This window comes from Vulpes lagopus, chromosome 8 (genome assembly GCF_018345385.1).
Source record: "Vulpes lagopus strain Blue_001 chromosome 8, ASM1834538v1, whole genome shotgun sequence".
Lineage (NCBI taxonomy): Eukaryota > Metazoa > Chordata > Mammalia > Carnivora > Canidae > Vulpes > Vulpes lagopus.
This window is the reverse complement of record NC_054831.1, coordinates 129,371,923-129,398,278: the sequence shown is the minus strand read 5'-3', so window position 1 is coordinate 129,398,278 and position 26,356 is coordinate 129,371,923. Positions and strand designations below refer to the sequence as shown.

The window sequence follows — 26,356 nt, the reverse complement described above, 5'->3', positions numbered from 1 at the left end:
TCATCGAGCTGTTCACTTGAGATTTGTGCGTTTTACCGTAAATTCTCCCTATAAAAAGAAATAAAATGGTGCCCACCGTGGTAGTGTCAACCAAGAATTGAGTGATGCATTAGCGCTGTACATCCCTTCCCTCCAACCCCGGGAGGCAGGCATCCGGATTCCTAACCGGTTGGATAAAAGGCTGGAGCCTCGTACTCCCAGAGCCAGGAAGCGTCAGAGCAAGATGCCAATGTGTGTTCAAGCCCGATCCTACCAGAAAGGCGGGCAGGCGTGCCCCGTGCCTGCACACAGCGGGTTTGCCATTCTTGTGTGAGCTGAACTAGAACCTTCTTTGGCGTGTGCTGTGCTCTGTTCATGCATTTTTATCTCCGGTGACAAACTGGCCCCAGACGTGGTCCGTGCAACTCTTCCCCAGAGGCCTTTCTGTCTTCCCCGGGAAGCCTCGAGCCCTGGAGGGTGGGAATAAAGTGTCTCCTGCTCACCCGGCGCCGACCCACTTGCTCCCCACCTAACCCGTCCACTCAGTAAGATGCCTACAATCTGTACCTTGGCCTGCAGCAGGAAGAAGTTAGATGGTGAACGAATCGGGCCCGAATAGCCTTCGGGTGACAAGAAGTCACTCCATAACCGAACAGCTGTAATAGGCTGATGTTTATCTTGCAAGACGTGTGCGTTTAATAAAGTATTAATATGAGGACCAGATTGCTTCTCCTGCCAAGCAGCAGAGCGAGATTAGCAAGGAGGGAGGCTCTGAGTGGTCTCCGGGGAGGAAGGAGCCCTGAAGACTCTCTCCTCCGTGAGGCTAGGACTCTTTTACTTTGCGGAATAAATGCGTTTTGCCAAGGGTGACCGTAAAGAACTTTCTCCTAGGATTCTTGTATCAGAAAATCAATAGAGGTTCCGGAGGGCAGGAAGGATGCTCTGATGGAGTGAGTTGATCCATGTCGGTGGTAAGGAAGCTTGGGTGAAAGTCGGGTGTCAGGCACAGCTGGTGCTGGGGGCATGTTGAGGGACAACTTTTCGACCATCTACATCCCCGGCTTCAGATGGCTGGATGTTCGGAGACTCTCTTGGTCTTGGTCTCCCGTGGCTGCAGACTTGTGAGTGCATATTCATGACCTTCTAGAAGTTTGCTTTCCTCACTATTGACATTTGGGGCCAAAAGACTCTTGGTTGTAGGGGATCATCCCATTCACTGTAGGATGTTTGGATGTTTGGCAGCGTCCCCGGCCGCCGCACAGTGGATGCCAGTAGCAACCCCCCCACACCTGCTGTGACAGCCAAAAACACCTCCAGGCATCACCCAATGTCCCCCAAGGAGGAGAGGGGGGTACAAACATTGCACCTGATTGAGACCGCTCTGTTTTATGGGACTATTTCTAATGGCTTCCAGAATGAAGATTTGAAATCTCATGGACCAGGAAGGCTGGGAGCCTGACAGTGGAGCCACCCCACCGAAGAATCTTAACATAGGGGCTTTGATTCAGCAAAATGAGCCCATTCCCCCAAGTCATGAGTGGGAAACTCTGTCGCGTGGGTTTAACGCCGGCGCAGGTCCAGCGAGCCAAGCCACACCTCGTTCAGAGCATGCCTTCAAATCACAGGTTGAGGGAAACGGTTGCTACCGAGCAGATTCCCTTTGCAAATTTCCAGATCCTTCGGTGCCGAAGTGAGGAAATCTAGTCCTTAACGCAGGATGCCTCTTTGGCAGAGAAAAATAAAAGATCAAAAAATTAAGGATTCCTTTACTGTGCCTTTAGCTTCCGAGTCCAGCAATTAATTCTTAGATGCTAAAGGACTTCTGTGTTTATGAGGCATTATTATTTAATGGAGGCCTATTTTAAATTGTAATTTTTTTCATTAAGTTGCCTCGTTTTACTGATTAAGACCAGTTTATAACCCAGCTTAGACTGTGTTCCTTGAGTAATAACTATTTTTCTTTTAAAATATTCCTTAATAACTTATCATCCATATTTTAACTTTTATTCTAAGTCAGAGAAGCCTCCCTGTGGCTCACGAGTCTGTCCTCGTGATCCTGAGTGATGTCGGAGGAAGCAAGGCTGCCAGGCCCTCTATGTGCTCTGCTTCAAAAACCCCCACAGAGGAAACAGGGCGGCATCGGCTAGTGCCACTCGGCCCGTGTGCTCCTGAGGCTCATCAAACACCCAACGAAAAACGGGCCATCTGCCCCAAAGCTTTCTAGCAAAGTCCTCAGAGCAGTCTTGCTTGGTGGAAGAGGGCAGAGGGTGTGGGGAAGTAGGGCGGCCGAGGCAGGGGGGTGATGGCCAGGCTGGAGGCACCTGCTCCTGCCCCAGGTGCCGGGCACTGTACTGGGCTCCTTGCGGGGGGAGGACGGGTCTCCCTGCATATGCCTTGTCCCCACCCCTCCCAGCCCTAAGAAAGAAGAATGAGTATCTCCATTTGGTAGAGGTGGAAACTGAGCCCCAGAGCAGTGAAACAGCTTACTTGGCTGCAGAGCTGCCTGTGACAGTGTCAGAAGCTGTGCCCACAGCTGCCTGGTTCCCAAGCCCAAGGCTATAACCCCTCAACACCAGTGGCTCCTGGTAACATCCCCATACAAAGGAGGCCTTTTCCAATGGTGCTTTTTAGATCCCTTTTGCCTCTGGTTTAGGTTTGGCATCGCCATGGCCTGGAGCATCAAGCATCACGAGCCCCTTTATCAGAGGAGACCACTGAGGCCCAGAGACGGATGGGGACTTGCCCTCCATGTCCATGGCAGGACAAGCTGAGTCTTCAGCTTCAAAGCCTAGAACTGTTTCCTTTTCTTCCTGCCGCTGCCTGCGGCTTCCATGTCGGCAGCTGCATGGCCAGTCCTGACGGGGCTGGCCCTGGTCCCCAGAGAGGGCACAGCGAGGCAGCCACGGCTTGTCGGGCATTCCGTGGGCATCCTACATCACATATCTCTCGGCCTCCCGCCTCCCAGCAGGTCCAGCTGTTCTTTGGATGCTGGACTGACCCAAGGATAAAGGGATGGTGATTCCCTCACCCACACCCAAGGATACAGAGAAAGTTCCGGGGCGGGGGGCGAGGAGGTGGGTGGCAGGCTGTGAGATGAAGGCAGCTGGAGGGAAGACGATGCTGTGGCAGAGGGGTCACAGGACCATGCCTGTGGTCTCTGTGACCCTGGCCACGGCCCTTCCCTTCTCTGGGCCTCAGTTTACTCATCTGTATAACAGAAAGTTTTTGATTCGAGATGAAGAATACCACTTCCCTGTGATAATCTGTGATGAGAAGCATAGCTTGGGAGCCCAGCTCAATGACGGTGTGGCTAGAACCATCGATTGATTTTGTTGCTTATTTCTTTACCTGCCCCTTCACTTTGGTTTCACCAAGAACCTTCTGAGTACCTACTATCCACTGTACCAGTGGGAATAACAAAATCTCGGCGGCTTAACACAGTAAGATTTTATTCCTCGCTCATATCATTGTCCACTGGGGACTGTGGGAGGATGTCCCTCCATGCTGTCATTCAAGGGCCCAGGTTCTTCCCCCTTATGACTCCACCTCCCTCCAGGTCCTCCATGCCCCCTCCATCCAGGCAGCTGGCACAGAGATGGTGTGGAGAATGGCACAGGCCATTCCCAGGGCCCAGGCCTAGGTGCCACACTCTGCTGCCATTAGTCACATGGCCCCACCATACTGCAAGGGAGGCAGGGAAGTGTCATCTGGGTACACAAAGGAAGAGAGATAGAGCTTGGGGAGCTTGGGGAGCATGCACACATGCAGAACAGGTGCCATGTACAAGACAGAGCAAAGACAGCTTTGGACCCTGGAGTGGATTCGGGTGGAGGAGCCTGGGAGGGGCCGAGCACAAAGCTCCAGATGGAGACCTGCTTGGCTGGTCCAGCATCAGCGTCCTGCTGTCAGTGCCCTGTTGTCAACCAAGGACATGCTGCCTCGTGAAGCTTTCCCCAGTCTAGTCACTTCTCCGACGTACATCTCAGAGGCAAGGGGACTGACTGAACAAATCCTGCCTATCTCCGTCCTCAGTGTCTCCCATCCACAAAATGGGAAGAAAAATGGTTCTCTAGGGAATTGGAGGAGCATCAGGTGCCTGCAAAGGGTCACAGAACAGCTTTCTCCAACCTTCTTATTAATAGTATAACCACATCATTATCAATAATGAAACACAAATTAATAATAAATAAACAAACTAATGATAAATAATACATAGGTCATGAATAATACATCAATACTACAAGGCTTTTGAGCATCTATTGCCTCTGACGGAGGGGAATTTGATTAGCTGGCTGGAGATCACAGAGTGGGAATATTTCACAAGAGCCTGGAGGCTGGTGCACGGGATGGACGCCCGAAAGTAGTAAGCACATCTCCCTGCAAAGCCTGCAAAATGTTTGAGGCCCCCGGTGGCTCCAAGATGGGCTGGGGGAGGTGAGAACCAGGAGACTGAGGGTAGGGACTTCCCTTCTAGATTTTCTTTCATGGCCCAAATTTTAGGATAAAAATTTCATAGCCCACTGAGGCAGAGAAAACCTTCCAGCCCCAGCAGAATTGGATGTTATGGCCAAGGCTAGACCAGCTAAAGTTATCTGTAGAATTTATTTGTTCAGCCATGGATTCATTCATTCATTCATTCATTCAGTAAATATGCCTTTAATGCCAACAGTGTAGTCAATAGCATGCTAAGCCCTAACAATGCAGTTACTGAGCTATGCTTTTGGCCCTCCAAGAGCTCACCATCCATGGTATTGGGAAACAGATTAGCCACAAAGGGTGTCACCATACAGTGTGTTAGGGCTATGGTAGATGCTCTGAGAGAGGCGCTGAACCCCGGCTTAGGGGTGCTGGCTCTGAGCTAGGTGAAGCTGGGGTGGTGTCAGGAGAGGCCTTTAGCGTAAGTGATGTCTAAGCTAAGCTCTGAGGGCATATCAAAATGATGAGGGTAAAGTGATGGCAGGTGTTGCAGGTGGAAGCATGGCATGTGGACAGACCCAGTAGCCACATGAGGTCTAGCATATTTGCGGAGCACTAAGTAATTCAGGATGGCTGAGGCGCAGCATATAGAAGACAGACCAGAGATGAGCTGAGGAGGAGGCAAGCCAGGAGTGTGAGGAGAAAGGGTTTGGACTTCATCCCAATGGCAGTAGGGAGACAAAGAAGGATTTGGATCCAGGGTGTGACATCAGTACACTAAGCTATAGCATAATCCTCATTTGTCCAGGGCTACACAGCTCACCAAGCACTGTCACATGCAGTGTTCGTGGGATGGCTCATTCACTGCCTCATTTGTGCAGCACGCTGGTTGAGCACCGCCACGTACCAAACATCATGCAGGGAACTGGAGATGCACATCAGGCCCCTGACCTTAAGAATTAAGAAGCTCCCAGTCTGATGGCAGAGACATACACAGGGAACCATGTGTTACATTACGGTTGGCGTGGATGGCTATGATTGAGATGTTTACAAGGGTGTACGCGCCCAGAAGAGGGAGCATCAGACTCAGATAAATCCAGGAAGGGGTGACCGTTGCACTGAACCTAGAAGGACACGTACAAATTTCCCTAGGTGAACTCCGCGAAGGGCATTCCAGGAAGAAGAAAGTGGAACCCGAGGGGCTGTGGAAGGGGTGGCGGACGGGGTTGCTCGGCGGCACAGACGCGGCGGGAGACTGATTGAGTTGGAGAGGCTGAGAGAGGCAAGATCATTAGGGGCCTGGTTGGCCATGACAGAGTCTGAACTTGATCCTGAATTGGAAGGCAATGGGGTGGGGAAATTGAATGGCATTAGCCAGCGAGGTGGCGTCATTATATTTGCATTTTAGAGACGCCAGTGAGACCCCAGGTGGTGGTATGTTGGAGGACCCAGGCTGGAGGATGGACACCAGCAAGCTGGCTGCACAGAGTCCTGGGGAGGAATTTTAGGAGCCCAAACCATAGCACTGGTGCTGGGCAGACACAATTTTGAGAGCTATTTGAGAGGAAGAATTGATCCATCCTAGAAACAGGTGAGCTGCTAACTTCTCTTTGCTCAGAGGCTTTCTTTTCTTAAAAGGCCCCCTCCACCCTCTCACCGCGGTCCCCGCTGGGAGCACCTGTTAGCCCAGCATGGAAAGTGTATTTCACAGAACGCTCTGTACCTGCCTGAAAGATCTGGTTGCAGTAATTGTTTTGTTGTAATAATATTTATTACGATAGTAATTATGCGGCACAGGGAGCCCAGGGAGGCTGTCGTCAGTGCCACGCTATGGTATTTATCTTCATGAGATGGGGTGACCTCCTTTCTTCATGAGTGCTGGTGCATGGAGCTCCCTATCACATGGAGATAAATCCCAGCCCCACAGAGAGAGGAGGGTGTCATCAGGAATTTATGTGACCCCGACTCCCATCATCTACCCCAGCAGGGTCTTAAATCCAGCTGGTGGAACTGCTGCTACCACCTGACTGTCTGCCCCAGGAACGTCTTGGGAATCTAGGATGATTCTCCCAAGGGAGTGGGGTCCATGAGTCCCTGCATCACTTCTGCACTCATACCCACAGAAGGAGGTGAGACACTGTCCCTGCCCGCCCTCAGGGAGCTCCTAGTCTGATGGCAGGTGCAGCCCCTGCCTCTGATAGAGAAGTCACAGTGCATGGCCTTTGATTCTTCTGCAGCTACTTTACATCAAAAAGTGATGGTTTGAGTGACACCAAACCGGCATTTTCAGACTAAGGTAAATGTCCGGAGCTGGGATCAGGGGACTGTGCACGTTAGGGTTGCGATAGAATAAACTCATCCGTCCAGGCTTGGGTCTCTCACTGCCCTGGAAACGGTCTCAGACACCTCTCCCTGGCCTTCCTAGCATCATCTGCTGGCTTTGAACTTGAATATGGCCTCAGCTGCCTGCCAGTCATCCTGCTGTCCCTTGTGGAGGTGTTATGTCCTGCTGATCTTGCCTGGCGTCTGACCCTGCGCACCCAGAGCAAGGTTTCCAGGTCCTTGTGGGCACTTGACCCTCCGACTCACCCCTGTCTTCAACTTACTTGCCATTTGAGAGCAATGGGCAGGGGGCTCCTGTGGGAGGGATGGCAAAGGAGTACCAGATTCAGAATCTGCCTGCCAAGCCTGCCTCCGTGTGATCACGAGGAAGTCATTCTGTATCCCAGCGCCTCCATCTCCTCACCTGTAAAATGGGGACACTGACCCACAGGGCTACCATGGTGATCAGTGAGCTAATATTTACAGGTATCCTTTGAAAATCACCAAGCACTAATCACATGTATTTGCTCAGCTTTTGGTGCCTTCAACACGTATGTATGGCAATTCCTATTGAAATGCCAGGAACTGGGATCCCTGGGTGGCTCAGTGGTTTAGCACCTGCCTTCAGCCCAGGGCATGATCCTGGAGTCCCTGGATCGAGTCCCACATTGGGCTCCCTGCATGGAGCCTGCTTCTCCCTCTGCCCACGTCTCTGCCTCTCTCTCTGTGTCTCTCATAAATAAATAAATAAAATCTTTAAAAAAAAAATTAAAAAATGCCAGGAACTGTTCTAGTTTCTAGGGATAAAGTCATGGTTTAAAAAAGCACACACACAAGTGAAGGACTTCTGGTGTGACGTGATGAAGACCAGCCTCCCTTTATCTCCCACTCATATGACTGTGAGACCTGGACAGAATGTGTGGACACCTATGTGGAAAATCAGAGACATAAACACTAGCAGGTGGCTCGGGGAAAGAACACCAGGATTTGAAGTGCCCAGGAAAGAATGAGTATAAACAAGTCTATAAACCAGACTCTCATAGGGTAATACTCAAAATGTCCGAGATACAAACTAAAATCACTCGATACAGAAAGAACCATGAAAATCTCAATTCACACAAGGAGACAATCAGCAGTGATGAGGTGACACCGGTGTTGGAATGATCTGACAAGGACTCTGGAGTAGCTTTTATTTATTTATTTATTTATTTATTTATTTATTTATTTAGAGTAGCTTTTATATATATATAAAAAAATACTTGGACAGGCAATCACAAATAGTCTTGAAACAAATATTAAAATAGAAATGCTTGGCAAAAAAGTAGAAGGTAAAAAAGGAGAACCGAATGGAAGCTCTAGAGCTGAAAAATATAATAACTGAAAACAAACAAACAAACAAAAAAAACACCTCACGGGATGGACTCCGTAGCAGGACAGAGATGACAGAGGAAAAGTCCATGAGCTTAAAGTTGATCAATAGAAATCATCCAGTCTGAATTCTGGAGGGGGAGGGAGGGAGGGAGGGACTGAAACACACGTGCATACACCAGGGCTCTGCTCTCGTGGAGCTTGGTTGGCTTTGCGGATAAGGGGAGGGAATATCGGTAGACAATAACCAAATCAGTATAAACCCAATAAATGTTTAAAAAAGAATAAAGGAGGGCAAAGAGCAAGACAATGACAGGGGTACTATTTTTTAAAGATAGAAAAGGCGCCTCCCTAAGGAGATGGCAGTTGAGCAGCAGAGCTGAGAGACTGAGCCACGTAGGTATGGAGGGAAAGCTGTTCTGGGAGGCGGGACCAGCAAGTGCAAAGGCCCTGAGGTGGGGATATACTTGGAGTATTCGGGGAGGGGTAGGGTTCATTGTGGGTGGGTGGAGGAAAGGAGGAAGGGGAGGGGGCGAGATGAACTCAGAGAGGTGGGTTTGGGCACCGGTGGGGAGGCGTTGCGGTGGGCCAGCAATAAATGATTGCGGCTGGGCCCAGAGAGGTAGTAGTGCGGGGGTGAGGGAGTTGGGTAGAGACTGCCGTGCGTGCGGGTGTTCCCTTAGCCAAGTGGGGACCTGTTCGTCTGAGGTAGCTGCAGCATGCAAGGGTGCATGAAGCAGTAATGTGGTGTCCTACGTTCCGGGTCCCTACCCCATCCGCTGCGAGGTCCCTGGTCACCACCGCTGGCAGCCAGGCTCCTAGAAGCAAGGGAGACAGGGCGCCTGCTCAGCACAGTGTTCCCAGGACAAGCAGGACACGGCTCAGAACGCAGCAGTAGCTCCGTCCCCCGACACCGAGCCTGCCAGTCCTGGCAGTCACCTTGCTCGTGTGGACACCCCCTTTCTGGGGCCCCGGGTCATGCTCTCTGCCCACCCAGTTGGTGTGTCTTACATCCATCCACTGCTCATTTCCTCTTTTGGACAGAGTCCCCCTGCCTGGACCCCCCAGAGTCCCCTGGGTAGTCTAAGGGGGCACTAATGCCAGTCCAGGCAGATGTGGCCGGAGACACAGGTGCAGAAGGCACCTGAGTCCATGGAGAACCCTGGCCCTGGGCACATGCATCACATGCAGATGCAGAGACGAGCTGCTTGCACGAGGACCCTTCTGGGAACACCACCCCCTCTACATACGGAACAGCCTAAGGCCCGGGCAGGGCTAATCTGTTCTTTCATCCGACAGAGACTCTGATTTAGGCCCTGCTGCGGGCACATGGGTGCCACAGCACCTAGATATGGTTCGCGGCAGTGGCCCTCAATACATCATTACAAGCCCTCCTCTGGGGCCTTAATGGGAGGGAGGAAGGGGGAATGTCGGGGACTGTGACAGCCTGGGGAGTCAGGAAAAGTCATCCGAGGAGGTGAGATTTCCATTAATCCTTGAAGGATGAACAGCAGCATCCCAAGCCAAGAGTGAGGGCTCGGGACAGGGGAGCACCAGTGCTAGGACCCAGCAGTGAGAGATGGGGTGCTCGTGAGGAAGAGCAGGGCCTGGACGGGGAGCTGGAGCCCGGCGTGCACCAGACCCTCCTCCCCCGGGGAGGATGCAAGATGTTTCCTATGGAGCGACTGGCAGTTCTGAAGGCCCCTAAGAAGGCCAGGGGTGTGCGTTCTAGAGAAAGCATCCTGGCTGCTGGCAGAGGATGCTGGAAGGGCATGAACGGATGCAGGAAGTCCAAGCCGGACCCCAATCCGCAAGTTACTCCCTCTAGAACCCAAGTCTACTGAACCCGTGTGGAGTCAGGCACCAGGATGGAGGAGATCAGATTCACTCCACCAGTCCTTGAGTTGGTCAAGGGAGGTGTGGTCACCCTCATTGTTGAACTAGGCAGAGAGGTTTAAGCAACGTACAAGGGCCATCCATGGGCCATGGCGGAGCGTTAACTAGGGTGACCCCTGTGGTTTGGTTTGGTCGGTGTCGAAAGCCCCTGTCCTAGGAAATCCAGACTGAAACATCTGGTCACCCTAATATAACTTCTGTCTCCTTTCTCTACATCAAGGCAGGTCTGGACCCCTCCCATGGCAACCCTCGCTGGCCCATGGGGCCAGACGTGAGCTGGCTTTGTGGAAGCATCCCTTCTGAGCAGGGAAAGGGGAGCGGAGGAGCACTGGGAGATGACAAGGCGAGCTTCCGGGCCGAGGAACTATTTGTCATCACCTCGTTGGGGAGGGCACCTGGTTCCTAAATATTGCCTGCGATTTTGCTAAATGTATCTTAACGGGAGTGGTGTAAATGCTGTCAGAGATAGAGGGGAGAGTGATGGCCCCGTACGGGATAATGAACTGCTTAGTTAAGATGGATCCAGCTCCACTCCTGATCCTGCTTCTTGATACCGAGCTTGGGGTCCTTCACGCAAAAGGCTGATTGGTGGCAAATTTAATGCACAGAGAGACAGAGCTCGGTCTTTAGCTGGTGGCTGATTAATTGATGGATTCACTTGTCGGAGAAATGGTGTTGAGACGTACCAGGAAGGAAGGGGGCAAGAACCGGGCTCAGTTAACATCTGACGTGGGATTGATTGGAGCTGGAAGGCCCTAAAAATCCAGTTCACTCCTCATTTTAGAGGCAAGGCCACTGAGGCCCAAAGAGGGGAACCAGAGCTGGTTGGCAGCACGGCTGAGACCAGAACTCACGTCTCGGAGGCTCTTCCGACTATGCTCACGGCCTCCTGGCTGGGGGATGAGCCTGTCTCCCCCAACCCCTACCTGCTGAGCTGCCCCTTCCCACCTGCCCGGACCTGGGCCGTAGCAGGAAGCAGGGAGGGGGCATGGGTCCTGGGTCCTGCTCACATCTCTTCTCTTCGGTTTTCTGTCCTCTGCCTCGGGGGAAGGATGCCACGTGGGTCTCCTGGCTCTGATCCCTGGTCACCTCTGACTCTCCTACCCCTTGACTAACTTCCAGATGTCAGACTCCACTCTTCCCACCATCTTTCCTCGGCTGGCTGGTGGGAAACGGGAAGGAATGGAGGTCTGGGAGGGCAGGAGGCCTGGTGCCAGCTTGCCCTGCCCAGGGACGCCTCCCCGTGTGGGCAGGGCTCGTGGGGAACGATACCCTAGAACATGCTTCACCTCCCTGGGATTTAGTCCCATGTCCACATTGCACATGGGGAAACTGAGTCCCTTGGAGGCCGCACAACTTGCCCAGGTCACTGCTGAGTGGTGGAGCAAGAAACTTGAACCAGGTTAACTGGCTTCACATTGGTCGGAGGCCTGTGGGGGGGAGAAGCAAGGGAAGGGAGGGAGGAACCTTCGGAGAAGGATCCAGGGCAAGGCATTCAGAAGGCGAGGGAATTTGGTGAAACGGGAGCTGGAGCAGTGTTCGTCCGACCTAAAGGGGGACCTTTTCTGGTGTTTCTCTTTTGCAAAAGCCTCCTTGGCTACGAGCCCTCGCCGTCCCCTCCCGTGTGTGCGTCTGCGGTGGGGAAGGTGACTTCTCACCTGTGATCCAGGTGTTGATTGGCGCTGACGCCGTCCTCGCCTGGTACATCTCTCAGAAAATTGCCTTGTCACCTGCCTCTCCCCGCCACCCCCCGCCCCCACCGCCCGGCTAGTGGTCCTCCCTCCGGACCCGAGGTGATGCCCACACACCGCACGTCACCTGAGCCTTGTGCTGGCCTCGGGTAGGAAGCGGCGGCGCCTTGACGGAGCAGCACGCGTGGGGGGTGGCAGGATCGGCACCGCCTGCGCGTCGGAAAGCTCCGAAAGCAGCACTTGTCGAGTCTCATTTTCATACCCTACTGATACTAATGGAGCTCGCATTCCAGAAGGAGAGGCAGATGCGCAGACAACTACACTCCAGCGCGACGCACGCAGCGAGCGGCGCCGCGTCTCATGGGCTGTTGCCAGAGCTGGTGACTGCACAAACGGGAGCCCGGGCACTGGGGCGGGGGGGTGGGGGGTGGGAACGGGCCACACGCCCAGGGAGGAGGTTTTAGGCACCGCGCGGTGGCCGGAGCCCCTCCCTCAGCTCCCAGGGTGGCCAGGTGAGGAGCCCGCACCCCCAGCACCCACCCCCAAGCAGGGGACCTCGGGATGTGAGACACAGTCCCTCCCGCCTGGAGTTAGGGACCCGTTCCTGGAGGAGGGGAGGCAGGCGGGACTCAGGGGCCTGCGGTGGGGTGAGCCGCTCCCTCAGCCCGGCACCTCCCCTTCGCCCCTGCCCTGGTCCTACTCATGCAAGATGCTGAGGCGAAGATGGGATCCAGAGTGGTTGCGGGGTTAGGAGGGAATTTCCTACCCTGGGCCACACTGAGTGAGCACCCCGAGCACACTCCCGCTTCGGGCGTGTGCCCACCTGGCGTTCTCCGTCCGCAGTGCCTTCCCTCTAGACACCTGCCTTCCCTCTGACCCCGTCAGAGAGGCCTCGAGGGCCACCCGGTCCAGAGCGGCCCCTGCCCCGCCGTCCCTGTTGCTTTACCCTGGTCTGTTTTCTTCGTGGCATCTGTCACCACCTGCCGTATGTCCCCTCGTTCGCTTATTTGACTGTTGCCCCCTCTGCTGGAAGGTCACCTTCGTGAGGGCGGGACTTGCCCCTTCTCGTTGCTGTGTCTCCGGTGCCTGGAGCAGTGCCCGGCACTGCATAGATTCCAAATGATTTTTTTTTGTTTTTGTTTTTATGAAGGAAGGCAAGACAGGAAGCTGGAAGGAGAGAAGTCTTGAAGGGGAGGAGTGTGCTTAATTTTGTTCAGCGCAGGGTTGGTAATGAAATCTTGTCGCCTGCGGGACGCCTGGGTGGCTCAGTGGTGGAGTGTTGGCCTTTGGCTCAGGGCGTGACCCCGGGGTCCTGGCATCGGGTCCCACATCGGGCTCCTGCATGGAGCCTGCTTCTCCCTCTGCCTGTGTCTCTGCCTCTCTCTGTGCGTCTCTCACGAATAAATAAATAAAATCTTAAAAAAAGAAAAAAAAGAAGTCTTGTTGCCTGAAACATCTATCAGAAGCTCCCTCTTCTCTACACACTCCAGGAAGTGTGGTCTAAAGGCATCAAAACCACTCTACTCAGGTGCCCACCTTCTAAATCTCCTCTTCGTGTGTCCCCTGTGACCCTGTCCCCATCCCCGCTGCCATGCAGGGGGCTCTTCACAGCTCTCACCCTGCACGCCCCGGACATCTGCTACACCTTGTGGGGCTCCTAACACAACCACTGGTTGCCAGAACTTCGCTCGTCCCCCTGGTCCCCTCCGGAGTCACACCTATAATTCCCCCGTGGTTTGCCAACAAATGGCGACCCTGCAAGCTGGCACCTCCATCCCGCCCTGGCCCGCCTCACATGCACACACCATCTGCACCCAGGATTTACCCATCCCAGAGTGTGTCCTTCCCACCTCCTTCCGGTGGGAGGGGGCCCTTCTCTGGTCTTGAGCTCTCAGCCATCTGGCTTGTAGCTTCCGAGGTGAGACCCTGGGGGAGGGCAGCCGCCTGCCCCCCGCCAGACGGGTGAGCCAGGGGGTCTGCCCAGGGCTGGGAATGGCAGCAGGCAGGATCAGGTCCTGGGCTTCTGTCACAGCCCTCCAGCAGCGTGTCCCCCTCGTCCCCAGGGCTGGATGTGGAGTGTCCACCGCCCTGCCCTCCCCTCCCATCATCAGAGAGGCTGTGTATAGCGTGGCGGTCCGAACGGATCAGCAGGCTGGGCTTCAGTCCCAGCTGTGTCACTGACAGCTGTGTGACCCTGGTAGGTTACTTTACCTCTCTGTTTCCCTATGGAAAGTGGGAATAATACTGCTTCCTCTCCCCTAGGATTGTCGGGACACTGAAATGAGTGTGTAATGAGCGCTTAGGCCAGCACCTGTCTCGGAGTAGGTGCCCTGGAAATGTGACCCATTATTACTACGTCCTGCTCAGGATTGGCTTACCCAGAGTCCTCTCTGTCACTGGGCTCCAGCCTCTGAGGGGCGGCCTCCTCGTTTGTCATGGTTTGGGATGCGCCTGGGCTTGGGGACTTCCCTGATGGTCCAGACTGGAAAGTTTCCCTCCCCTGCGCGGCCCCCACCTCCACCCGCCCACGGAGTGTGACCAGGTTGTGAGTCTGTCCCCAGACTGTGCATGCGTAGTAGACAGGGCCATGCTGGGACATCCTGCTCCCCGGGTCACCGCCCTGCTCAGAGCAGGTGGGAGCAAACTGAGGCTGAATGAATGACGAGAGCGGGAGGCAGAGATGTCCTTCCAGTTGGTTCCTGTCGCTGCTCTCAAGGACCACACAGGCTCTTCGGGGCTCCCTGGGAGTCTGACCTCCAGCCTAAGGTTGGGGCTCCCTAGAGGTGAACCTCCCGCCTTACTCCCCTTTCCCCGGCCTGTTGGGACCTGAAGGCTGGTACCACACAAGTCGATCCTGATTCCCGCTTCCAAATTGATCCTGAAGAGGTCAATTCTGGGTTGTTGTTTTTTTTTCTTTTCTTTAACCCCCGGGGAGTGTTGTAACTATTAAGCTCCAGGCAGGGGTCAGGCGCCTGAGCTCCGTGTGCTCAGGTTGCCTGCACAATTGAAATCCCTGAACCATCCTGGCTAGTTTTCTCATTAAGACAATCGGACTGGATTGATCCATCAGATCAATGGCTGGACATCAACCGACAGGAGGCCAATCAGATGGGCCCGGACGATCAGCCCAAGAATGAGGTCCCCTGCCGAGCTGGAGCGGGGCCTGGCCCTCTGGGATGGGGCTGCGGGAGGCGGCGGAGAGGGTCAGAGGCCTCACCAGGCTGGACTCCGGTGTGGAGACAGGAGTGTTTCCCCAGGGTGCGGCTTCCAGGTTAAGGGTGCCCGCTCCTGGGATTTCCAGGGGCTGCTGGTGGGCGAGACGCAGCCTCTCGTGCTTGCAGTGGTTTGGGCTCGTCCCTAGGTGGTCAGCTCGTAATCAGCCCTCCACCGGTGTGGGCTCGGGGTGGAGCTGCCTCCCCCCTTGGGTGGCCCGGCATGTGAGATGGGAGATTCAGAGGCCCCTCAGGGAGCTCGTCCCCTTTCACCAGGAGTAATTTGGTTATGAGGCTGGGAACGGAGGTAGTCCGGGACCCTAGAATAGTTTCCCAGTGTGGGTTCCATGGGACCCTGGCTGCACCGGTTGCCGATGGGGCTTCAGGGATGCCTAAGAGGCCGGTAGTCACGTAGGTTTGGGAATGCCGGATTAGATGGGTTGTGGCACACTCATTTCCCGTGGGGCTCAACTGGCCAATGCATAGGGAGGCTCCGTGATAGGGAGGAGGGAGGGATAGTGTGTGACCGCAGGACTGTTGCCCTGGGACGATCTGTAGAAATACATTGAGGCATTTCCCCCAGCTGCCAGCGGGTCTTACTTTCAAGGGAAAATTGATGCCCAGAAGAAATGTTTCAGGACTGGAGGGACCCACAGGAGCCAGGGAGGTCCTCAGGGTGGAGAGGTCAATGAGAAGGAGGAAGGGAGCGATGAGCCCGGCACCAATCGCAGGGGCTCCAGTGCGAACGGCACCCCGGACGGCGGTGCCAGCCCTCCCCCCACCCCGCCCCACTTGGCCCAACCTTTCTGATGCTCACATGCCCTCACCTCCGCTTTCTTTTTTTCCCGTAGGCTACCTGACTGTCAACATTGAGCCTCTCCCACCCGTGGTGGCTGGTGATGCCGTGACCTTGAAGTGTAACTTCAAGACCGATGGTCGCATGCGTGAGATCGTGTGGTACCGGGTAAGTCGCCGCAGTTGTCTCCTCCGCGCCACCAACCAGGGCTGGAGGTAGAGTCCCCGGAGCCCCTCTGGAGACCCTTGCAGGCTTGGCTGCGTCCTCCGTCCTAACCCAGCTCTGTGTTGTTCTGTGCCCTCAGCCAGGTTCCCATCCTCTGCCCAAACCCTCCTCCAAGACCACTTTGTTCCAGCTTTGGGGTCTCTCCCTCCTTCTGGTCTCCTCTGTGTCCCTAATATGCCCCTGTGCTCAGGAAACCCCAGCAGCACCAAGTAGGAGTCATGAAGAACCCCGTGGGGCCTGGGTGCTGTGTAACAACCAGGGAACATCAAAGGCTGCAATTCCAGGCATGAGGCTTTGGGTAATGTTCTTGGCAGAGCACAGAGCACTCCCCTGAAGGGAGTCAGGATCAACTTGTGTGGTACCAGCCTTCAGGTCCCAACAGGCCAGGGAAAGGGGAGTAAGGTAGGAGGTTCACCTCTAGGGAGCCCCAACATTAGGCTGGAGGTCAGACTCCCAGGGAGCCCCGAAGAGCCTGTGTAGTCCTTGAGAGCAGCGACAGGAACCAACTGGAAGGACATCTCTGCCTCCCGCTCTCTGTGCCTTCTTGAAACTAATTCCAGAGATGGTCCTCCTTCTACTTCGATTACGTGTAGGACTCTCGTGGTGTCTGGCACCTTGAGCTGGGTCCAAGGTGCAGGGCTCTTAGAGGCACACAGATGTCCACCTGTCCATGCCCGGTTGGTGGCAACAGGAGCACCGGCTTGGGTACTGGGCACAAGTGTTGGCCTTTTCAGGCACTGATAGGAGCCTTCATGTGTCTCAACCGGGCACCCCAGCCTGGTGTCCCTTGGCCACAAGGGAGTCAGGCCTGGCCGGGCTCAGGAGAAGTTCAGGTTGGAATGGACGTTGCAGTGCCACGCTCAGGTTCATGCAGAGCAAGGTGCAAGAGCAAGAGTTGGAGCAGAGAGCTCCCCTTCCACGATCGAAAGAAAACAGGGTTTGGCAACACTTTTCGGTGAGGTCCAGAGAGTAAATATCCTCCTCTCCTGGGGACCGTATGGTCTCTGTCACAACTCCTCGGCTCTGCTGTTATTGTGTGAAAACAGCCATAGACAATGTGTCACCGGGAGGCCATGGCTGGGCTCCAATCTGTATTCATGGACACTGGGACTTGAATTTCATATCATTTTTATATGTCATAAAATATTCTTCTTTTTATATATATATTGCAACCATTTAGAGAAGTAAAAAGCCATTCTTGGTTCGTGGGCTGTACAGAAAGAGGCTGTATGGGCTGATGTGGTCCACCGGCCATGGTCTGCCAACCCCTGATCTAAAACAATACTTCTCTAACCTCTGTCTGCTGCATTGCCCTTTCTTCAGATGAAACCGGGAGGTGACACAGTCGAGTGGAACTGCTCTGCATGGAGCGGATGGAGCGAGCAGGTGGGGGGTGCAGAGTGGGGAGTGGGGGGGGGTAGCATTGGCAACCTGATGATCAAGCTTCTAGAACTGGTTCCTTTGCTCCTTCACACTCCCACCGCTTGCACAGGGCGATGCTGGGAAACCCTGTGTTAGAGGATCCCCCGGGGGGCACACTCACCACTCTGACCCGGCTCCCTGCTCCTCAATAGTCTTGCTCTGGCTCCAGCCTTGGTTGGACCATCCTGTCCTTGCTGGTCCTTCTTGCATTCTTGGCCTTTGATTCATCCTTTGCTGGTTTGTTGGCTGTGACTTGGGCTCCTTTTAACCAAAATCATCGTTCTCCATCTTAGCATTGTAGCCCCTCCCACTTAAAATCGCCTCTAGGGCCCCACCCCCCAGTACCCAAGCTCTCCCGGCAGCGGCCTGAGCCCCACAGGTGTGAACCTGACATTCGACACCCCGCGGGGCCCCAAGTTTAGATGAGATTGCCATCCCGGATAGATCAACAGGCCTAGAGAAAGTCAAGGCCTATGTTAAACAGTGCCATGAACTGAATCACTAAGAGGCGTATTTACATGATATGGAAGCTGCTTGGCTGACACACTGCGAGCATCTCATTAGCACCTGGCAGAAGGACTGTGCTAAATTAACTGCAGCTCGCTGCTAACGATGGGACTGTCTCTCCCTCAACCATCCGTACATGGGATCGGAGTGAGGGGAAGTGAAAGACCCGCCCAGCTGGCAGACAGAAATACGGAGACCCAATGGGCACAGTTTATGGGGGCGATGGTGGGAGGGCGCTTGCACACAGGGAACTACCAGTGGACACCTCACTGCCTTGCCAGCCCTTGAGGCAACTATCCTCACTCTGGTTGGAAAAGGGATTTCTGTGTCAGTGGTGAAAACCTGCCTGCAGAGGTGGCCGCCAGGGTGGGGGCAATGCCAGCGCCAGGCCCAGGTGTAAGAAACCAGAAGCCGGCTTCCGTGCGGCTCCACTCTGCGTCCCCTGAAGATGCGGGGAGAGGGCCGGGGCAGGACGAAGATGCCCAGCTCTTGGCTCAGACGTGGTCTTTCCCTCCCCTTCTCTGCTGCCAATGCTGAGAAATCCCCATCACCAGCCTCTCCGGCTCTCTCCACCCTAGCCTGCCTGCGATCATGTTGATTGCCTTGAAAATCAGTTGCATCTCTTACGGTGTCAGGCCCTGTGTATTGGGCTATGGTAGGCTGCACTAATTAATTTATTTTACTTCACTTCACATCCTTTGACTGCACGCCTCTGGAGTGGGGAGGGGGTATGCAGATGTATGCAAATCACATGCAAATCGCCCACCGGAGCCAAATGTTTGGGCCCTTGTGATTCTGTAGCTGGATTGAGGGAGCAGGCTCAGCTGACTTGGAAGTCTCCTTGGGACCAGGGGAACCTCGCATGCCCCATCTGGGATGGTGAGGATGGGGGAAACTGCAGGGAAGTGGTCCACGCTTGCCTGTTCTCTCTCTGCCTGTTGCCACTCTGGCCTTCCCCTCACTGATCGCCTCTTTCCCCAAGGAGCCAGCTGAAAGGAGAGAGATAAGAGCTTACCAAGATGGGGGCTGCAGGAACCAAGGCTCCTGGGTGGGGGGAGGAGGGCAGAGCTTCTAGAGGATGCAGGAGAAGCAGCAATGGGAGCCCCACTCTCCTGCAGTCAGACCCCCCCCAAGCAGAGAAGCCCCCCCAAACAAGGAGCTGCCCAGCACTGTTTGTTTTCTGTACGTCTGTTTGCTTCCCCAGCTTCCTTTGCCCGTCCTCTGTGAATGAGCTTACAGAGCCCAGCTTGGAAGGAAATGAATAGATTACACAGGCCCAGCCAGGGCTGTGTCTCCAATCTCTTTAGAAGGGAAAAGCAGGGCATTGTGGGGAGGCTGCCACTGCCCGCTCAGCCCAGTGGGCACAAAGTGGCCCAAGACGTGTACAGCCCAGCAGCCTCCCCTCTGGCCCTAAAGACATTATCTTAGCAGTGGAATCGTCCTGAGCTTTCAGAAATGTAATGAACGGATTGGATTCTTTGGGTGGATTAGTAGAGCTGATGAAATTGTCTGAAGCAAAAGGAGTCACTCCCTTGGGGCTAACAAGACCTCTGGCTGAACATTTGGGAAGGTCTTGCCATGTGGGTATCTTAGGGATGGGGTGGGGGCAGGGGATAGGAGGAGGTGCACCTTGGGCACTTTGCCCCATAGCCTGCCCGGTTTGTAGAAGAAAATGCCAGAACTATAGAAGAGGCTCAAGAAAATGTATACAAGGAGAGCCCCTGGGTCTGTGCTATCCAGTGTGGCAGCCGCTACTAGTCACATGTGGCTATTTAAATCTAAATTAAATTAAATCAAATTGAATTAAATCCAAAATCCATTGTCCTCAGTCAGAATAGCCGTATTTCAAGAGCTCACTAGCCACGTGCAGTTGGTGGCTACCATATTGGATGGAGTAGGGATGCAATATTTCCATCATCACAGAAAGTTCTACAAGACAGCCCGCTCTAGATATTGGCAGTTTTTCTGAGACCTCTGGAATATACTGTGGTTTCCTGGCAAGGGAAGAACAGTGACTGCTCACAGAGCCAATTTTCCAGGCACGCTTATTCTAATGTGAAGTTGAAAAAAAATGAATTGTATTTGTTGTGTAACCTGCCATCATTAGACTGTGGGGGGGTGGGTGGTGAGAGGGATGGGCAGAGGGACCGTCATTCTCAGGAGACTTCTTTGAAGACAGAGAGATGTCGAGAGAGTTGTCAGGCACCTTATGTGCTGGGCATCCTGGTTATCTGTCAAAGCCCTGCTCATCCTCAGGATGCCTCACAGCCCTCCTCTCCATCTCCCCGTGCTTCCCCCACTGCTGCGTGGCTTCCTCTCCCAGGTTTGAGTTTCCGGGGACTGATGCTTTTTCCCTAGAAATATGCAGCCGTGGCTAAAAGAGCAGGGGTGCGACCCCATACTTGGACAGTAGGGGGAAGGTCACCGAAAAAGCAAACTACCCTTTGCGTAAAAGTCAGGACTTGGTTCTAGAAAACAAATGATTGATCCTATCCTTGGCTTAATCGTTTCTATCCATTCACATCTCTAACTGGGGGCTCATCTGGTAATGCTGCAAGTATGAATTACCACGTGCCAGACCCTGGATACGTGACTACCTTTCATTTCCACGTTGGCATTGTGAGGTCGTGTCTCTTGTTACGCCTACTTTCCGATGAAGAAACTGAGGCCATCCAAAGAGACCGTGTCTCAGTTCATGTTGCCTCCTCTGACGTCTGCAGAGTTCTAGACACTCCCTCCTCCATGATTGCTCTTTGCCGGTCTATACCCGGGCTCTTACCTACGTCTCTGCGTCTGTCAACTGGACGGTGAACATCACAAGCACCAAGGCCAGGCCTTTTCCCCACCGTATCCACCACGTCTAGTGCAGAGTCACCTCTGTAAATGTTTGTTAAGTGAACAAATGAGGTATAAATGCAAATGCATGTGCTTGTTTTGACGGACCCACACCACACAGCCCACTGGTATTTCAGATGGGCGTGTGCGTGCCGCCGATGGTATCTGTCTGAGAGGGAGAGAGGGTCTCTGTATGCTCAAGGGGCTTTGTGGAGTGTGTGGGGGGGAAAAGGAACATTTCTTATTAGGGAATACTGTCTAAACTCATTTATTTGGAGGTCACCTGCCCAGCAGGCAAAGCCAAAGGTCTGTTTATATCATAGAAATCCATTAAACAGCCACAGAGCATCATGGGAGTTTAACCTTTCATAGCAGTTTTTATCATCTTTCCTTTGTTTTGTCTCTTTCCTTCACAATCTGTTCCCAAGAGCTGTGCTGGGTCCAGGTTACAAGGCCACAGAAAAGAGAGCCACAGAGGAAGCTAGAGAGAGGAGGAGACTGATCAACAATGTGATAATGCTCTGCTTTCAGCATCCGGTATCTTGCTTCTTTCACCTGGCGGGGAGCGTGCACCTGGGTGTTTGTTTTGTGGTACGAGGGTCTCCTTCATGATGCTACCTGGCTGGGGCGAGCTCTCACCCCAGGGCCCTCTGCTCGATGCCTCCGCAGTGGGGCTGTGGCCGCTCTGGCCCAGGAGGCTGGGAAGGATGAGGTAGGAAGACAGACAGCTGAGGTGTCAGGATACTTGCATATGAGTTCAGGGTATGTGTCTGGGCAGTGACCTAACCTCTCTGCGGTCTAGCAACCTCATGTGGAATTAGGCATGAAAACACCTACAATCGTAGGCATCAACAGATAAGGTCTGCAGCCAAATAAGCCCAGGGCTTGAATCATTGTGGCACCTATTCAAAATGGTGGCCGTTGTCCTAGCACGTGTCTTGGTAGCTTAAAGGGATGGAGAAAAGGAAATTATAAACTGAGAGTGGAAGATGTTTTCGGAAGATCACCAAGGATCATCGGATTCCTTGAATTGCATCCTCCCACCTACATTCCCGAGGCAGATAGGCGGAGACAACAATTTAAAATGGTATGTTCCTTGTGTCTATGTGGTTATGCTGGTGAACACGCCGGATTTCAGCTCATGGAAATGTCATCACACAGTTAAGCCACTGCAGTGGATCTTAGCTCTTCTCTCCCTGAAGCAAGAAGTCATTTCGAAATGGTTTTACTGGCATTGGCTCTCTTTTAGTGTAAGTCCTTGACAATGCTTTGTTGTCTGAAACCAAAATAGAAAGTGATGAGCAGAAGGGGACATTACGGTCCAATGATGTCATCAAGGGTGAGAAGGCAGGTACACTCTTGGTGATGAGTAGAGACCAGACCTAAGTCCTGGAGAAGTGAGCCGGGTGATGCCCCCCCCCCCTGCCTCCCACCCCAGCCCCTCTGGCTTGGACCCAACCGGGCTGCTCTGTGTTCCTCCCCTGGACTCACATCCGGATCCTGACAGCTCCCGAATCTGGAAGAGGAAGGGAGTAAGAAAGACAAGACGCGTTCTTCACAGAACCAGAGCCAAGCTGGCCGGAGCTGCCTTATCCAGGCCTCCCTCCCTTGCCCCTGGCCTTTCAAAGGGGCAGGCTCTCTCCGATGAAGAATGCCCCATGCCCAATCTCACCTCCCCAGTTGAGTAAGAGGAAAGTCGGTGTGCCAGGGAGTGGGCCTGCCAAAGGACAGCTGCTTATTGAAGAACTCTAACACATAAAGAGGAAGTAAGAATACATTTCCGCGTCTAGTTCCATTGCAATTTTTTTATGCCATGCTCAGGACGGGTTGAATGCATCCCAGACCCTCTGCACCGGGCTCCTCCTTCTGGGGGTGGAGTGATGGAGAAACCCGGGAGGCTCCCCCTAGAGGTCAGACTGTGGGCTGCAGGCATTGCGGCCCCAATCCCAGGTCTTTGGCGGCACTTTGGCAGGAAACGGGTAGGAGCTGCCCACTGCAGCTGCTCCATGGGATGTCCATAAAAATATGCCAATAGCTGAGGTTAGGGACCTCAGGGCATTTTACTTTTAACCAGTTCCCTGGGTGATCGCAATGCGCTTGGCCCAGCCAGGGACCATGTGCTGGTACATGGGAAACTCTGATAGGAGCTAGCTGCTCCATTAGTTCAGCACGCAGTTACTGAGCAGGATGGTTCTGGGCACTGGGTGTGCATCAGGAAATAGGACACCAAGATCCTGAACTCCCAAAGTTTAGCTGGCTGGAGGAGGTGAAAAAAAGATAAACAGGGAAAATACCAGACAATGGTACTGTGCACCTGACAATGATGGGGCAAGTGCAGAGAGTTAAAATAGTCTGGTGGGATAGAAAAGGATTGAGTGGTCAGGAAAAGACTTGTTCAAGCTGAGACCTCAAAGGCAACAAGGAACCTGTCTTGCCAGGGGAAGGAGATGGAACATTCCGGGCAGAGGAGAGAAGTACATTGAAAGGAGCTATTCTGGGAACAAGCTTCATATGTTCAAAGAACAGAAAGAGAGTCCACCAGCAGGGCTCCGGGGTGCTGGGCCTGGGGTTACTCCAAGGGCAGCTTTGGAGGGTTTGGAACAGGGAAGTAACAGGATCTGGTTCACTTTATTAAAAGGTCACTTCTGGGAAGGGGATGGATTGTAAGGGAGACAAGACTAGAGTCTGAGGGACTGCGTGGAGCTTGTCACAGCAGTGACAAGCAAGGGGTGACAGCGGCTTGGGTAAGGACTAGGGTGGTGGCATCGGAGTCGGTGGGAAGGAAAGTTCTGCTATGCCCTGCAGGTGGAATCTAATGGGCTTGCTAATGTGTTGGCGGGAAAAGGATTGAGGGTGACTCCTGGCTTTCAGGCTCCAGCAGGTAGGTGTGGGGAGGGTGCTATTCCCTGAGACCTGGAACACAGGAGGGGAGGAGAGGGCTGGCCGGGATTCTCTGCTATCTGTGTCAAGTTCCAAGTCCCTCTAAGACATGGGGATGGAATTGTCAGAGCAGCCGCTGAGCCTACAAGTTGGGGGCTCTGGACTGAGGTCAGGACTGGAGATTTATATTTGGGGGCCACAGCTATGGATAGTGGGCCTGGACGAGGTGACGGGGCAGGGGGTGGGGAGGAAGGCAGGAGAAGAGCACTCAGCACTGGGCCCTGGGGTGCTCAAAATTTAGAGATAGAGGGATGCCTGGGTTGTTCAGATGGTTAAACGTCTGCCTTTGGCCCAGCTCATAATCTCAGGGTCCTGAGATCAAGCCTCACATCATCATCGAGCTCCCTGCTCAGCGGGGAGCCTGCTTCTCCCCCTCCCTCTGCCTCTCCCCTTCACTTGTGCACGCGCTCTCTCTCTCTCTCAAATGAATAAATAAAATCTTAAAAAGAAAAAATTAGAGGTAGAAAAGTAGACCAGGGAAGAGGCTGAGAAGGAGCAACAAGCAGGATGTGAGGAAAGTGTGTACGTATTCCAGGTCCCAAGGGGGAAGAGCCGGCTGTGTCCAATGTGCCACAAGACGACTTAGGACAAGAACAAAGAAATGGCCATGCATTTGCGACATGAAGCCCACGGCGGGTCTGGACAAGGGCAGCCTCCTTGGAGTTAGCGGGGCAGAAGCAGACATTGAGGCTAGCGGTGGCTTGGCCTTGAGGTTTCGACGATTCAGTGGATTTGACCCTGATCTCCTGGACAAACTTTGGCCATAATATGAAGACTCGATCGCTTCTGTTGGGTCCGTCTCCATTTGTATATCTTTCCTAAGCTACCAGCTACTTCATCTGTTCCAATCTTGCCCAGCCTTGCAGCCCAGACCTGGGGGCATCCTTGTTCTCCTCTTGGACAATGGGAAGGTGGCATCCCAGGGAGCTTGGGGGATCCCAGAGTATTGGATCAGAGTGCATGTGGTATTGGAGCAGAGATCCAGCTCTACCACCCAATTAACTCGGTGGCTTTCAGCTGAAAGCCATTCATACAACCTCCCCGAGGCTCTGCTCGGTGCCAAGCACGGTACCCAAGGCTGGCTACCAAAAGAGCCAGGTGGACGCAGTTACCCCAAGGGGAGAGCTTCCAGTCCCGCCAGCCTTCATTAAATCGTAAAGATGTTTCCTTATCTGGCCAACAGGCTTGATGGCCGTCCCCCAAGCATCTTACAGGGATTTGTGTGAAACAGAGGAGACGCCCTGCAGACAAGCTGCTTCCTTCACCCACAGAGCAGGGGAAAGAGGCTTCGCTTAGCTTACTAAATCCTCTCTTTGCGCCTGGCCAAACCTTTGTGAGGCCTCTGACCTCATTCACCGAGATGGAATTAAGAGATCCTCCTGTGAAGCTCCCCAGCATCTTGTACGTACTTCCATTAGAGAGATGTCACTTGGTATCTTACTTATTCATCTCGTTTTTGTGTCTGTGGCGGAGTTCTATTTATCTGCTTCTCCAGTATGTGCTGTGATGCTGGCAGACCCTGGGCCAGGATCCTTACATGGAGTCTTTGGATCCCCACGGAGTAGTTGGATAAGCTTCTGGGGCTTCTGCTTGAAACCCCGGAGCATATGTCCAAAATGTTGTACGTGGCTCTGGAGGGGGGGGGGAGAAAAGGGGCTGAATGTCCTCAGAGGGGTGTGTGACGTCCCCCTGCAAAGCTCAAGAACAGCGGCAGGTGTCCAGGTGCTCGTGAGTATGAAATGTGCAGGGCCTCCACCCTCGGGTCAGATGGGACCACACTCAGGACAGATCTAGGAGACCAAGGGGCTGCAAGGCTGCGTCGAAGAGCCCGTGGTCCATGAGCCCTCCGGGGACCTGGTGGGAAGAGGGTGCCATAGTCAGCCTTATGGGGGAAGAGCATCCGGCGGTTGGGCTCAGCCCAGAGGCCGCAGCATGGTCCATCTGGATGTGTGCACAGACGCCCTTGGACAGAGGAAGGGAGGAGGCCTGCTGTGGCAGCACGTCACTGTGCTTCCTGGCCCAAGGCGGGATGTTCTGACCAGGAGAAATCCATCCTCTTTGGGGAATTAAGATCAAATTTCTGATATTGGCAATGAGACTGTTTCTCTGCCCGGAGGCTTTCATACAGGACTGATGAGAGCCCTTGGCTCCCAAACTACTGAGAGGGACACCCAAATAACAAGATGTCCTATTGGGCCCCACTTGGACACCCCCAGCTATAAACCGTCACATCAGATGGTTGTGAAAGACACGGTAGGCTGGAAGACCCAAGGCGAACATTTTGATGACTTGACTCCGTCTGGGGAGTCTGTCCTCACTTACCAAGTGCAAAGAAGAGACAAGAGCAGGGGACTGGGGCCAGACATCCTGCTGTGTGACCTTGAGCAAACCAGTTTCCCTCTCTGAGCCTCAGGATCTCCATCAGTAAAATAAAAGGGTGAAGTAGGAAGGTCTGTATAGAACATGCTGTCTCTTTCCCACCTTGCGACCAGCCTCCCTCCTTCCCTAAGAGGACGCTAAGCTGGGGAAGAGGCTGGCGCTCCCTGCTCAGGGTGCTCCTCATCGGAGGCGGAGAGGCTCTGAGCCAGTGGACGCTGGGAGCTATATTGAGCCCAGAGTGTGGTTTCAGCGGCGTTGGCCTGCCTTAGCCCTGCTGGGTTTCAGCGACAAGGGGCTGACTTAACTTGTCGCAGAAGGATTAAAGGTGAACTGTGCTCCAGCACGCCTGGGATAGGAAGTAACGTGGC

At 53.8% G+C, this 26,356-nt stretch overlaps 1 protein-coding gene across 2 annotated transcripts in view; it reads left to right on the top strand.

Moving 5' to 3' along the window:
* The window catches only part of IGSF21 (immunoglobin superfamily member 21), a 238,182-nt gene that overhangs the window by 85,424 nt on the left and 126,402 nt on the right, over positions 1 to 26,356 (top strand). For both annotated transcript variants that reach the window (XM_041765187.1, XM_041765188.1), the window contains exon 2: positions 15,736 to 15,848. In XM_041765187.1, coding sequence (XP_041621121.1) covers positions 15,736 to 15,848 — 113 coding nt within the window. The remainder of the gene's footprint in view (positions 1 to 15,735; positions 15,849 to 26,356) is intronic.